General features: G+C 41.3%; 1 protein-coding gene across 5 annotated transcripts in view; it reads left to right on the forward strand.

Annotated features, from left to right (window-relative positions):
* The window catches only part of FER (tyrosine-protein kinase Fer), a 33,112-nt gene that overhangs the window by 18,289 nt on the left and 1,176 nt on the right, over nt 1-13,647 (forward strand). The window contains exons 1-11 of one of the 5 annotated variants that reach the window (XM_070207733.1): nt 7,387-7,452; nt 8,001-8,097; nt 8,165-8,501; nt 8,674-8,952; nt 9,017-9,194; nt 9,400-9,600; nt 12,307-12,681; nt 12,742-12,955; nt 13,039-13,125; nt 13,183-13,311; nt 13,379-13,561. In XM_070207733.1, coding sequence (XP_070063834.1) covers nt 8,849-8,952; nt 9,017-9,194; nt 9,400-9,600; nt 12,307-12,681; nt 12,742-12,955; nt 13,039-13,125; nt 13,183-13,311; nt 13,379-13,561 — 1,471 coding nt within the window. In that variant the 5' untranslated portion in view covers nt 7,387-7,452; nt 8,001-8,097; nt 8,165-8,501; nt 8,674-8,848. Of the gene's footprint in view, nt 1-7,386; nt 7,453-8,000; nt 8,098-8,164; nt 8,502-8,673; nt 8,953-9,016; nt 9,195-9,399; nt 10,987-11,786; nt 11,982-12,306; nt 12,682-12,741; nt 12,956-13,038; nt 13,126-13,182; nt 13,312-13,378; nt 13,562-13,647 lie in introns of those variants that run through there. The other 4 variants (XM_002052960.4, XM_015171785.3, XM_015171786.3 and 1 more) reach the window with 4 other exon arrangements.

A 13,647-nucleotide genomic window follows, 5' to 3' on the forward strand; every position in this document is an offset into this window, starting at 1 on the left:
ATACGCTAAAAACTTGGATTTCGATATCCATCTTTGTATCTACCTACGTTCAATCGAAGCTCTTATAGGTTCTGAGATCAGACAGAAAGGTTTTTGATGCAGACTAAGAATATATCTACTTAATTGGGTCGGAAATTCCTTCGTCTGCCTGTTACATACATTTGCAAAACAATATATATAAAATAGAACCAGGTTAAATTTAATTTGATTTTAATTTTTCATATGAACTCCTAGTTGAACACCTTTCGTTAGTTATTTGCCATTTCATTTACAAAATACAACAGCTTTTGCAAATATTTTAAAATTTCGCTTTCGTCAAAACGAAAACGGCAACAGCAGCAGAAGAAATAAAAATGCTACAGTCGGGAGTGCCCGACTACGAGATAACCTATTTGCAAAAAAAAGAAAACCAATCGCTACTAATCGTTTTTGTAGCAACGGGGTAAGATAAAAAATAACTTGATCTCCGCTTTTAATAGGAGGCCCACATGAGATCTGTAGCTCTTAAAATCACTGCGATCGGACAGATAGACTTACTGAAATGGGAAGATCGAGTGGGATATTGAATATGATCAGGGGCATGTTCATGTTTTAGGGGGTCTGTGGAGCCTTCTTCTGGCTATTACGTGCATTGTTATAAGTCAAAATACCCCTTTTGTAGCCATTTTCAATAGCTAGAGGGCATGAAAAACAGCACAGAGAACAGAAAGCCGAATAGAGCTGATTAAGGCAAAACGTGGCAGTTGGCACAACTTGTCACAGATTCCATTAGGTCATCGCCGCATTTGCATATGTTCGCAGAATCAAAATGTATATGCCATGCGTTGTCTCAGCAATAAATACGCATGTAGAAAATATACTCACATTTGGGCCGCGAGCTGCGAGCTGGGAACTGGGAACTGGGAACTGGTATCAGCTGTTGAGCCGCTCAGTGGTGTGGGAAAAGTAAAGAAAGTGGCGCAGGTGGCGCAGCTGCCCAGCAGCAACTTTCCTTGGCAGAACTGTTTGCGAAGACGCAGGAAAATTGGCAGTCATTTGTAAACAATGTGCGAAGCTGGGTGCGACGGCATGGGGGCGCGGCCAAATATACACAGCCCGTATATCTATTGACTTCTCAGCGTGGTCAGAAATAAAAAATACGCGCCGCGTGACCCACTTTCAAGTTGTGTTTTTGTCTGCTTCTTTTTTGTGCTGTTTGCCGTTTGTTCCAAGTAACACGCTCCTCGTATATGTATATACGACTATATATACATATATATATCTATGTCTCGGACTGACTGTGCTTGAGTTTCTTTCTAAGCACCAACAAGTTTTTAGGCAAATTAGCAGCCACAGCTGCACAAGTTATCGGCGTCTCTCATTGAAAGTTGATTAACCACTTACCAACTACTTGTAGCCACAAGATATTGCGAATTCGAAAGAAAAAAAGTTCTTATAAGCATCTCTTTTTTTTTGATAAAACATAAACAAGCTATAGTAAGCTATGATAAAAGCTTATAGATCAACAAGCTTCAGATGCTTCTACCCATATATATTGCTATCAAAGTAGGTCAAGTATTTTTGGGTAGTAGTAGTGTAGGAGTTGGAAACAGAACTAGGAGTGGTCGAACTTACAATCAGTTAAATTAAACAGGCGAGTATAATGTTGGCATTATACTCATTTGGTAATATAAAATCACTTATCATATGCAACCCTGCTATGGATATTTAATCAACGATAGATTTATCGATAAAAATACAAGAAGGAGAAGCTCAGTTGTAAGCTAGAAGAGTCAATGAAAAGATGTGTTCGCTGTTGCTCGTTGTCTTTGAAATACATGTCGGAAAATGTACAATAATCATAAGTTTACGCTTGTTCACCAATTTCTCTAAATAAAATAATATGAACATAAAGAACTCAAGTGCTTGTGAAGGCCATCGAATGGTCATCCCTACAAATTTGGTGTCAGAAGTGGGATAGACAGAAATTGTGAAATTCGTAAATTGATTAACGAGTACAAACGTATGCAAGACTATTAATCGGAGCATAAAACGAAGCGGGTGCATGAAAATTCATTAAAATTCGTATGCCCTGGAAAAAATGGAAAAAGTCAAGAATCGTCTAGGATTAATGGCGACAGCGGCGAAGTATGCCTAGAGAGCTCTAGTAAGAGCGAGACAAACAGTCGTGTATTGCGTGACAGTGGTCGATAAGCGCAAGCGAGAAGGCGATGTTTTAAATTCTGCGTAGCAAAGGCTGGATAGCGCAAAATTTTCACTTCGTGATGAAATAAGAAGTTGCAGATCAAAGAGGCGAAGAGCGAAGAGCGCGGAATCTTTCAATAAAAGAGCGTGTGACTGGAACGTGCTTCAACACGACAACGATGATCACAGGGTGTATCAAGTTACAGATCAACAACAGAGTATGTTATTTCGTCATTATATGAAAATAATTAACTAGTTGTTGAGTAAAGAGTGTTAAATCAGTAAAAAATTTTCAAAGAATCAAATTATAACAAAGAAGAAATTAAGTGTAAGCAAACACAAAGTGAAAGTATAAGTTAAGACAGACGAATATAATAATTTAATAATTTCTAAAGTTGCTGAAAAAAAAAAACTAAAATTTGATTCATAAGAGTTTAATTACTTATACCATTAAGTTAAGTACATTGAATTGTTTATTTGTAAGATTCAATTTTAAGCATTGTGAAAAGCGAGCAACGACGATAACAAAATGAACAGAGACGAAATTTTGGCGTTAAGAGTTAACGAATTAAAAGAAAAGTTATCGGCACTTAGTTTGGTAACAACAGGTAGAAAGCAAACTTTGCAAGACCGACTTTTAGAATATTATGGGTTGCAGGTTGACGATAATGAATCTGAGTATGACGATGCTGGGTCGGCTCATACCCGTCAAAGCTCACCAATGCAGATAGTCCGAACAACGTTTACATTACGCGACATTGAAGATTCACTCTCGCAATTCAATGGGTCAAATCAACCAGCTGTTGAAAAATGGATTCATGAATTTGAAGATAACGCTTTGGCAGTGCAGTGGAACGACCTTCAGAAATTTATTTACTCAAAGCAATTACTAAAAGGTGCAGCAAAATTATTCGTGCGCAGTCAGCATGGAATTTCAGATTGGATATCTTTAAAGCAAGCGCTATTGGAAGAATTTGGGACGGTAGTTTCATCAATAGACGTCCACCGCATGTTGCGGAATAGGCGTAAGCGTCAAGGTGAAGATTATATAGAATATCTGTATAGCCTTATGGAAATTGGCGGACCTCTTAACCTGGATGACTCAAGCCTGATAGAATATTTTATTGAGGGAATACCTGACTCGAGGAGTAACAAAAGTAATCTGTATCAGGCCAAGACTCTGCAGCAACTAAAAGAACAAATCAAGGTATATGAGAAAATCCGTAGTAGTCGCCCTCAAGCGTCTAATACGGGTAGGATGCATAACGATACCGAAGAAAAGAAACCTGACTTGAATAAAGAACGAATTAAGAAATGTTTCAAATGCGGCGATCCATCACATCTAGCCAGAGAATGTAGACAGCCAATAAAATGTTACAAGTGTGCTCAACCAGGGCATAAGGCAGCTAACTGTTCAGGATCGCGTGCAGTGGAGAAGAAAGAAGGCCAAAATGCGAACACGATGATAAACAAGGCCAACAGTAGTGGAAAATGCATTTTTAAGGAGTTGTCTTGTAAGAACATATGCTTCTCTGCATTAATCGATACAGGCTGTGACCTCTGTCTGATACGCGATGATATCCTTAAAGAGCTAGGAAAAGTTGAACTGAATAATGAAAAACAGTGTCTTGTTGGTATCTGTAATAGTGAGCTAAATACACTGGGAAGCTTTGTCACTCAAGTCGAAGTTGATGGTATCTTACTGGATATAACCTTTCATGTTACGAGCAGAGACGACATCCAATACTCAGCTGTAATAGGAAACAGCGTATTGAAGCAAGCGGACTTAATAGTATCGGAAAATTTCGTAGAATTTCGACCCAAAGTGAAGGACAATGCAAACGAGAGAGTAATTGACAAGACATCAACAATAACAGAAGATACTGTCGAAAATAAGAAGCCAGACATAGAGCTTTTACAAGAATTCAAAGATGTATGTTTTTTTGCAGAAAATCAGGAGGCTGAGATCGATCTACATCACTTAGAAAAACCTGTTGCAGACGCAGTTCAAGCAATAATTAAAAACTATTCACCTGAAATGAAGAAGAAATGTCCAATTGAAATGAAAATTTTGTTAAATGATGAGCGTCCAGTTTTCGAACGCCCAAGGCGCATATCACATGCGGACAAGTCTATTGTCGATTCGCAAATCAAAACTTGGCTAGAAGAAAAGATCATACAGCCAAGTACATCGGAGTATGCATCTCCTGTTGTCCTCGTTCCGAAAAAAGATGGTACCAAAAGATTGTGCTGTGACTACAGGCGTCTAAACGAAAAGATCGCGAGGGACAATTTTCCAATGCCCTTAATAGACGATGTGATTGAGAGATTGCAGGGCCAAAGTGTGTTTACTACACTTGATCTCGCAAACGGATTTTTTCATGTTCCAATTGAGCCAAATTCGAGAAAATTTACATCATTTGTAACAAGTGCAGGGCAATATGAATTCCTGTTCGTCCCTTTTGGAATATCGAACTCCCCAGCTGTATTTTCCAGATTCATTCATGCAATTCTTGTAGATCTGGTACAGGATGGTACAGTCGTAACTTATATGGATGATCTTATAATTCCCTCCAAGGATATAGATGAAGGTATCCAAAAGTTAAAGCGCGTACTGGACAGAGCAGCAGAGTTTAACTTGCGTATTAAGTGGAGCAAGTGCCAGTTTCTCATGAAGGAAGTTGACTTTTTAGGGTACGTTATACAGGGAGGCACAATAAGACCATCTGCAAGAAAAACCCAGGCAGTTCAAAATTTTCCTATACCGCATGACCGAAAGAGTTTGCAGCGTTTTCTCGGATTAACATCGTACTTTAGGCGCTTTGTAGAAGACTATGCGCTGATAGCCAAACCGCTCTCCGATTTGTTACGGAAAGACGTGCAATTTAAAGTTGATGAAGAACAACTAGTCGCATTCAGGCAATTAAAATCAGCATTAGTTAGTACTCCAGTATTGCGATTATATAATCCGAAAGCCAAGACTGAAGTGCATACGGACGCCTCAATGAATGGTTATGGTGGTGTACTCTTGCAAAAAGACTCGGACGATCAATTGTTGCATCCAATTCAATATTTAAGTCGGAAAACAAAACCCTCAGAAGAGAAGTATCATTCTTATGAGCTTGAGGTGCTGGCTATAGTCGAGGCCTTGAAAAAGTGGCGCGTTTACTTACTTGGCATAAAATTTAAGATTGTGACCGACTGTAACGCTTTCGCTTTGACCATAAAAAAACGTGGAGATATTCCATTGAGAGTCTCGCGTTGGGCACTCTTCCTTCAAGATTTTGACTACAGTATTGAGCATCGAAATGGCAGCAAAATGAGGCATGTTGATGCTTTAAGCCGCGTATCCTGTCTTATGCTTGAAGACTCACTGCAGCACAGATTGCAGCAAGCACAAGCGAGAGATGATTGGGTCCGAGCGGTGCTAACTGTTTTGGATTGTAGCACATACGAAGATTTTTATGTTAGGCATGGTATTTTATACAAGGATCCCATCAAGGAACTTATAGTAGTACCATCGCTGATGGAAGACGAAATCATAAGAATTGCACACAAGCAAGGGCATTTCTCAGCAAAACGAACTCAAGAAGCAATCGAGAAGACATTCTATATTCCGCAGCTATCGTCAAAAGTGCCAAAAATTGTAAAAAGTTGCGTAGAATGCATAATATCTGAGAGCAAATCAGGCAAGAAAGAAGGGTTTTTGGCACCAATTGACAAAGAAGACAAGCCCTTAGGCACGTACCATGTGGATCATGTCGGTCCAATAGAACAGACAAGTAAAAACTATAACTATATTCTAGTGATAGTCGATGCGTTTTCAAAATTTGTTTGGCTCTATCCAACAAAAAATACCACCGCAGAAGGAGTTGTAGATCGACTAAGACGGCAGGCAGCAGTGTTTGGAAATCCTAAGCGCATAATATCAGATAGGGGTGCAGCTTTCGTTTCAAACCTGTTCAAGGAGTACTGTGAAACAGAAGGTATACAGCATCTTACGATAGCTACAGGAGTTCCAAGAGGAAACGGCCAGGTAGAACGTATACACAAAATCGTAATACCAATGTTGTCTAAACTATGTCGTGAAAATCCTTGTAGCTGGTATAAGCATATTGATATCGTTCAACAAACAATCAACAGTACGCCGCCAAGAAGCACTAAAGTTTCACCGTTTAGATTGTTGACTGGTGTGGAGATGAAACTTAAAAGAATATCGGACTTGCAAGAACTATTAGAAGAAGCTGCTATAGAGGAGCTAAGTAACGAAAGAGAAGAAGTTCGTAAAGAAGCGCGGCAAAATATAGCAAAAATACAGCAGGAAAACCGAAAATCTTTTAATAAACATCGCAAAAAAGAGTCCAATTATAAAATAAACGAACTTGTAGCCATTAAGAGAACACAGTATGGTACTGGTTTAAAATTGAAACCTAAATTCTTTGGTCCATATAAAATAGTAAAGATTCAAAACCATGGTAGATATGACGTAGAAAAGGTAGGCGACCACGAAGGTCCAGGGAAAACTACAACTGTAGCAGAATACATGAAAAAATGGGAGCCAAATGCTAATTTAACAGAAGAGTCGTCATTCGGGTCGAATGAAGAGTCAGGATGGCCGAGTGTAGGAGTTGGAAACAGAACTAGGAGTGGTCGAACTTACAATCAGTTAAATTAAACAGGCGAGTATAATGTTGGCATTATACTCATTTGGTAATATAAAATCACTTATCATATGCAACCCTGCTATGGATATTTAATCAACGATAGATTTATCGATAAAAATACAAGAAGGAGAAGCTCAGTTGTAAGCTAGAAGAGTCAATGAAAAGATGTGTTCGCTGTTGCTCGTTGTCTTTGAAATACATGTCGGAAAATGTACAATAATCATAAGTTTACGCTTGTTCACCAATTTCTCTAAATAAAATAATATGAACATAAAGAACTCAAGTGCTTGTGAAGGCCATCGAATGGTCATCCCTACAGTAGTACTTATTTATTTCTACCTATTGTACTCAAGTATTGTTATAGCTGGCAAAATTGAATTTGAATTTAATTGCTAATGAAATGTATGTGTATGTGTCTGTGGCTAGCTTGAAAGTCATTTTATGTTGAAAATGACTCTTTAATTAACATTTGCTGTCTTCCGCATTTAGTGCCAAAGTCCAAAATGTTGCACAAGCTCACGTGGTAATGGCTTAGGATACTGTCTTATCAAATACCCTGTTCGTACTACTACAGCTGGAATTGCGTGCCACCGTACCAAAAAAGGTATATACCCGCTTTTAAACATAGTGCGGAGCATAATGCCCGAACTCAGGTGTTCTTGTCTGCTTGCCATGCTGCTGGCTAGTTGTTTATGCTACGGCATCATATTGACTCAGCAGCTTTTGAGGCAGCAACAATGTTGCTGCAGACGTGGTCTAACTGCACTTTGTTGCCATTACTTAAGCAATTGACTTTGTTGGCAATGCTAACGGATGTTGGCTCAGCTGCTTGTGGCAGTCATGTGTCCTTTGGCCAGTCACTTCACTGTACATTTGAAATAGAGATAGACAGAGCGAGAGAGAGAGAGAGCGCGCGATCGATGGAAAATGACAGAGACAGTGCTCGCACACGTAAGAAAAAGTGCATTAAACAGCCCTGTAATAGACCCTGTTTCCATATTTACATATAGTAATTTGTAGATAGTAACTGACGTAACTGACCAAACTCTTTGAAAATTAGATCATAGGCACAGCCATTGCATGTTCCTATTTGTAAGCCTCTCAATCAGCCATGCTTAAGACCACCATTCGTTCTTTTTGTATGCATTGCAGCTTACAGACGAAGTTGTGCGAAAGAAAAGCGAATACCAAAAACATTTGGAGGGTTACAAGGCGCTGCGCACGCGCTTTGAAGAGCACTACATAAAAGGTGAGTGCCCCCCTGGCGTTGTGTGCACTGGCAAGGGTATTAGTATTCGAGCAATTTATTTTAACAGCACCAGGCCGAAGCGGTCGCAAGCTGGATGACGTGCGGGACAAATATCAAAAAGCCTGCCGTAAATTACATCTAACACACAATGAGTACGTGCTGTCCATCACGGAGGCCATAGAAGTGGAAAAGGACTTTCGCACAGTGCTGCTGCCGGGTCTGCTAGAACATCAGCAGTCAGTCCAGGAGAGCTTTATACTCTTATGGCGCAACATACTTTTGGAAGCGGCACAGCATGGCGATTTGACAGCCGACAAATTCAAAGAGATACAAAAACGCATCGACACTGTGATAAGCAGCATTAACCCGACGGAGGAGTATGGCGAATTTACAGAGAAACACAAGTAAATATTATACTGAATTTACAATATAGCTCAATCTTAGCGCGTATACTCCGGGCTTGCCCGTGGAACGTATAAAATAAACTCTCTCTCATCATCATTTTTAACTTGCAAGCTAAACGTGAAGTTATAAGCTAGCTATAACTAATATATTATTCTTCGTTCCTACTCGCAGAACTTCACCCACAACGCCCTTGCTCTTCCAATTTGATGAAACACTCATCGAGGATATACCTGGCAAGCTAACAGCAAGCACCTTGACCGTGGACAATCTAACTGTTGATTGGCTTCGTACACGCCTGGTGGAGCTGGAGTCGGCAGTGAAGGAGTGTCAGGAGAGACAACTGAAGATGATTGAGCATGTAAATGGCGGCTCGCCGGTAGCCAATGGCAGCGTCATATCCAACGGCAGCAGCGCATCCAATGGCATACAGTCGAATAAAGATAGTCAGAAGTATGTAGCTAACAACATAAGGTCATCAAAGATTTTAACCCAACTGTTTATTCCACATTTGCAGTCGCCAGTCGAAGGACCTCAATGCGCTGCGCTGCCAAGAGAAGCAAAAACAAAAACTGGTTGATATGATCAAGTGCGCACTGAACGAGGTGGGCTGCGAGGAGCTGCCGTCCGGCTGCGATGATCATTTGTCTCTAGAGCAGAACTTTATCGAGCATGGCTTTAACAATGAGCAACAGGTAGGTTTTATTTCCTGTTAACATGGGCGATGGTTAGCTTTAAGTCGTAGTGGTTTGGGTCAGCATCAATGATCGACTAATCGTATGACATATGAAACTATTTCTATCTCTCTGGATGCCGCCCTCTTCTACACATCCATACACACAAATATACACACAATCCACTAATGTAACCCATACTGATGAATATGCGACGCTGCAACAGCGCTCCAATTCCACTAACTCTCCAGGCCTGGGTATAATGAACGAGCTGATGCGGCGTGGTGGCGTTCTCACTCTACTGCGAGGACGAGGTCGCCATTTCAAGCGCAAATCAACTCCACAGCCCACTACGCCTATGGCAAGAGCGCGCCAAGGTAGATTCTCAAAGCTGCAGCCCCGCTCACAAAGCCTGGGATCGCTGTCGGTAATTACGGATGCGCGTAGTCCTGCACGTTACGAGCCAGTTACTAACCCACTGCGTCTGACGGTCAGCGTACACTATCTCGGTGAGGAGATTGTGTTGAGCGCGACACCGCCGGCGCTGCCTCGTTTACGGCGCACGCAATGTTCCATGTTGTGTTTGGGCGAGGACGACCAGCCGCTTGAGCCGTTGCCAGTGGCTTCGACCGAACCCACGCCCTTAAACAAATTAACCAATGCTGCCATTACTAACACTAACAACAACCACATCTATGCGGACCTGGAATTGGACAACAAACCCCCAAGCGCTCTAGTCGATGCAGATGCAGACAGCATTGTCAGTGAAAGTGATGATTTGGCAGTAAAGCGTCATCAAATTGAGATTGAAATCAATCAAGTTGAATCAAACGAATCACAGCCAGCGCCACAAGGCTCTATCGATGCGCACCTGGACCAGATTGACGAGCTAAATCGCGTACTGGACGATCGCTTAAAGCGTAGTATGCAGCCCACAACCGCAGGGGATGTAAATGCCATTGAGAGCGCCGATGATATACCTGTGCAATCACGCCAGGATGACCCGGATACCGGTATGCAGGCCAACCGCAGCTCCAGCTCTAGCTCGGAGTGCCGCTCCTCGCAGCTAAGCTCCAAAGAGGGTGGTCAATCCAAAAAACGCTCAGTGTCCTTCACGCAAAAGTCCATTAGTAACATAATAAGCAACATTAGGGAGTTCTCCAAAAGCCCACTAGCACGTATGACCAAAAATGCGACTCTTAACGAGAAGCCAGATACTTCAAGACAACCAAGAGAGCCGAGCCAACTTTCTAATAGCAGTGAATCTCACACTCAACTCAGTAATAGTAACAGCATTCACAACAATAACAACAACAATCGTGATCCCTGCCAATCGACAATTATCACCAGCACCATAACAACGACCATAACAACCACATCGACAACGACGCCGGCCAAGGAAACCTCAAGACTGAAATTCAAAGTGCCAAAAATACAAAAGAAATCGAAAGCCATACGAAACACATTCCGTACCAAACTGCTCAGCTTCCAGATGAGGCGCTCCAAGCCCTGCAAGCAATGTACTAAGCGCCGACGCATTCATCCCAGCAAAAGCGTCTTTGACTTTGCCAAGGAGTTCGAGACAAATCCACTAGAGCAGGCCGGGCTGGAGCAATTCTGTAGCTGTCCAGCACCGGCTCAGAAAACAAAAGCAAAAGCCAAGCGAATGTCCTGCCAAAATGAGCGATCTTTTGAAGTGCACAGTTCCGAGGAACTGGACGATGAAGAGGACGACGCCAACGACGACAGCAGCAGCGACGATGTACTCAGCATAAAGGAGCATTGCTATTGTGTGCCCAGCTTGGCGGCTAGTGTGAGTAGCGAGCCAAGGTCGAGATCCACATCCAGGCCAAGCCTCCAACAGTATCTTAATAAGCACTGTCGCTAGAGAGCGACACTCCACCTCGCCTGATCTATTCGTAGTCGCAGCCTGCATGTTGATTGATTTGCATGTTCAATTTTCTGTTCAACTTTCGCTTTCAATATTGAGTGCGTAGAAAAAGCTTGACAAAAGATATCAAAAATAAAACACATTGCGCACTCTTACAATTTATTATTTTGAGCACGCGAACGCAAATGCGAGCGAGGACCGCTTATAAAGTACAGATGTATATAAAAAAAATTCCGAAAAAAAAAACAAAACAAGTAGCCTTAATTAATTAAAATTTAAGAGAAAAAAACAACTATTTTTTACTTTATTACTGTCGTTAAACATGCCTTCTTCCTTTCTAAGACTTCTTCAACACAAAATGTTTAACAACACCCAAATTTGGACCGAGAAAATAATTCATTTCACTAAAATTTTTGTTAACTTGACGAAAGACCCTTGAATATACTGCTAAATATACTTGTGCGTATCAAGAGAGGAACACGTTTAAGAGTTAAGAGCATGGACGCAGTACAAATATTTGAATCAGTTTTCTCAGATCTCGCGTGCAGCCAAGACGTTTAGCGTCAGACGTTTTATCTGTTAAGCATATACCTAAATACATACATATATATGTTTGTATATGGTACATAGGTGGAAATGTTTGGCGTCTGCTTGGCCAGAGAAAAGTTGGAAATAATTTTCTTCTAATATAAATAGAGTGCGCGCGTGTTTTGCCTTGGTATCAAGAGTATTGCGCAAATAGTTGAGCTTGCGTCCTCAACATGAGTAGCACCGCTTCCGGCGAAAGCCACAGCTGTAGTGGACAATCTAGTGCCAATGGCAATGGCACTGCAGATAGTGCAATCTTTGAGCCTATGGTTTTTGCGGGTCGCCCAGTGCCACCGGCGCGCAGGAATCGACCTAAATCGAAAATGTTTGTGAGTGACTCGAAGGCCTTGAACGTAAACATGTCATTGTGTTTTGGACGTAGTAACCATTTTTCATTTTTTTATGCATCAAACTGTAATTAAATTGTATTTTTTGCTTATATATGTTTGTTTGAATAATGCTTTTTTTGGCATTTAATGCCTCTGCACGCTCGTCAGAGATATTTCCACCCACACACTTCCGTTTGGGCAGTGAAAATGGAAATGGAAATGGCGTGCTAAATATCTTATTTGTGCTTTGCATGTTTGACTAACCTGAGAATAGATATATTGCTAAAATGAATTTAACTAATCGTTGCTAACATACTGCTTTCAGCTCTCTCTATCTACGAATCGACCACTATATGAGGAGGAGTGGTTCCATGGCGTCCTTCCACGCGAGGAGGTCGTCCGTCTGCTGAACAACGATGGTGACTTCCTGGTGCGCGAAACCATACGCAACGAGGAGAGCCAAATTGTATTGAGCGTCTGCTGGAATGGCCACAAACATTTCATAGTGCAGACGACTGGAGATGGACACTTTCGGTTCGAGGGCCCGCCCTTTCCCAGCATACAAGAGCTGATAATGCATCAGTATCATTCAGAGTTGCCGGTAACTGTTAAATCAGGCGCGATTTTGCGACGACCCGTGTGTCGAGAGCGCTGGGAGCTAAGCAACGACGATGTGGTTCTCCTGGAAAAGATCGGCAGGGTATACGCACATTTATTAATCGATCTGCAATAGGAACTAATTAAAATGTAATTTGCCTAGGGAAATTTTGGAGATGTCTACAAGGCCAAGTTGAAATCTACGAAACAGGATGTGGCTGTTAAAACCTGCCGCATGACCTTACCCGACGAACAGAAGCGCAAGTTCTTGCAGGAAGGTCGCATCCTGAAACAATATGATCATCCAAATATTGTCAAGCTCATTGGCATTTGTGTGCAAAAACAACCTATAATGATTGTCATGGAACTGGTGCCTGGTAAGTAAATGTGCTTACCTATATTTTTGATTGATTTAAATTAGGTAACGATATTTAAACGATATTTAAAACATAATTTTTAGGTGGCTCCTTGTTAAACTATCTGCGCAAAAACTCTAATGCTCTGTCCACACGCCAGCAGATGGGAATGTGTAGAGATGCGGCTGCAGGTAAAACTTACACATCTACCTAGTTGCTAATTTGTCTAACCGAGATATCGATTTAAGGCATGCGATATCTCGAATCCAAGAACTGCATACATCGCGATCTGGCGGCTCGAAATTGTCTTGTGGACTTCGAGCATAGCGTAAAAATATCCGATTTTGGTATGTCGCGCGAAGAAGAAGAATACATAGGTGCGTACAACAACTGTCCCAAACTGATGTTCAAGCCATTCAACTACATTTATTCTTATTAAAATAGTGTCTGACGGCATGAAGCAAATACCAGTTAAGTGGACTGCCCCCGAAGCGCTTAACTTTGGCAAATACACATCACTCTGCGATGTTTGGTCATATGGCATTCTTATGTGGGAAATATTCTCCAAGGGTGATACTCCATATTCGGGAATGAGCAATTCACGTGCCAGAGAACGCATCGATACAGGTACAGTATATTGTCAGCACAACTCTTATTAATCAGAATAAATCGCCTTGAGATAATTAATTGAGAACGGCTATAATTAAATTATG

The sequence above is a fragment of the Drosophila virilis genome, chromosome 2 (genome assembly GCF_030788295.1).
Source record: "Drosophila virilis strain 15010-1051.87 chromosome 2, Dvir_AGI_RSII-ME, whole genome shotgun sequence".
In the NCBI taxonomy this organism is placed as follows: domain Eukaryota; kingdom Metazoa; phylum Arthropoda; class Insecta; order Diptera; family Drosophilidae; genus Drosophila; species Drosophila virilis.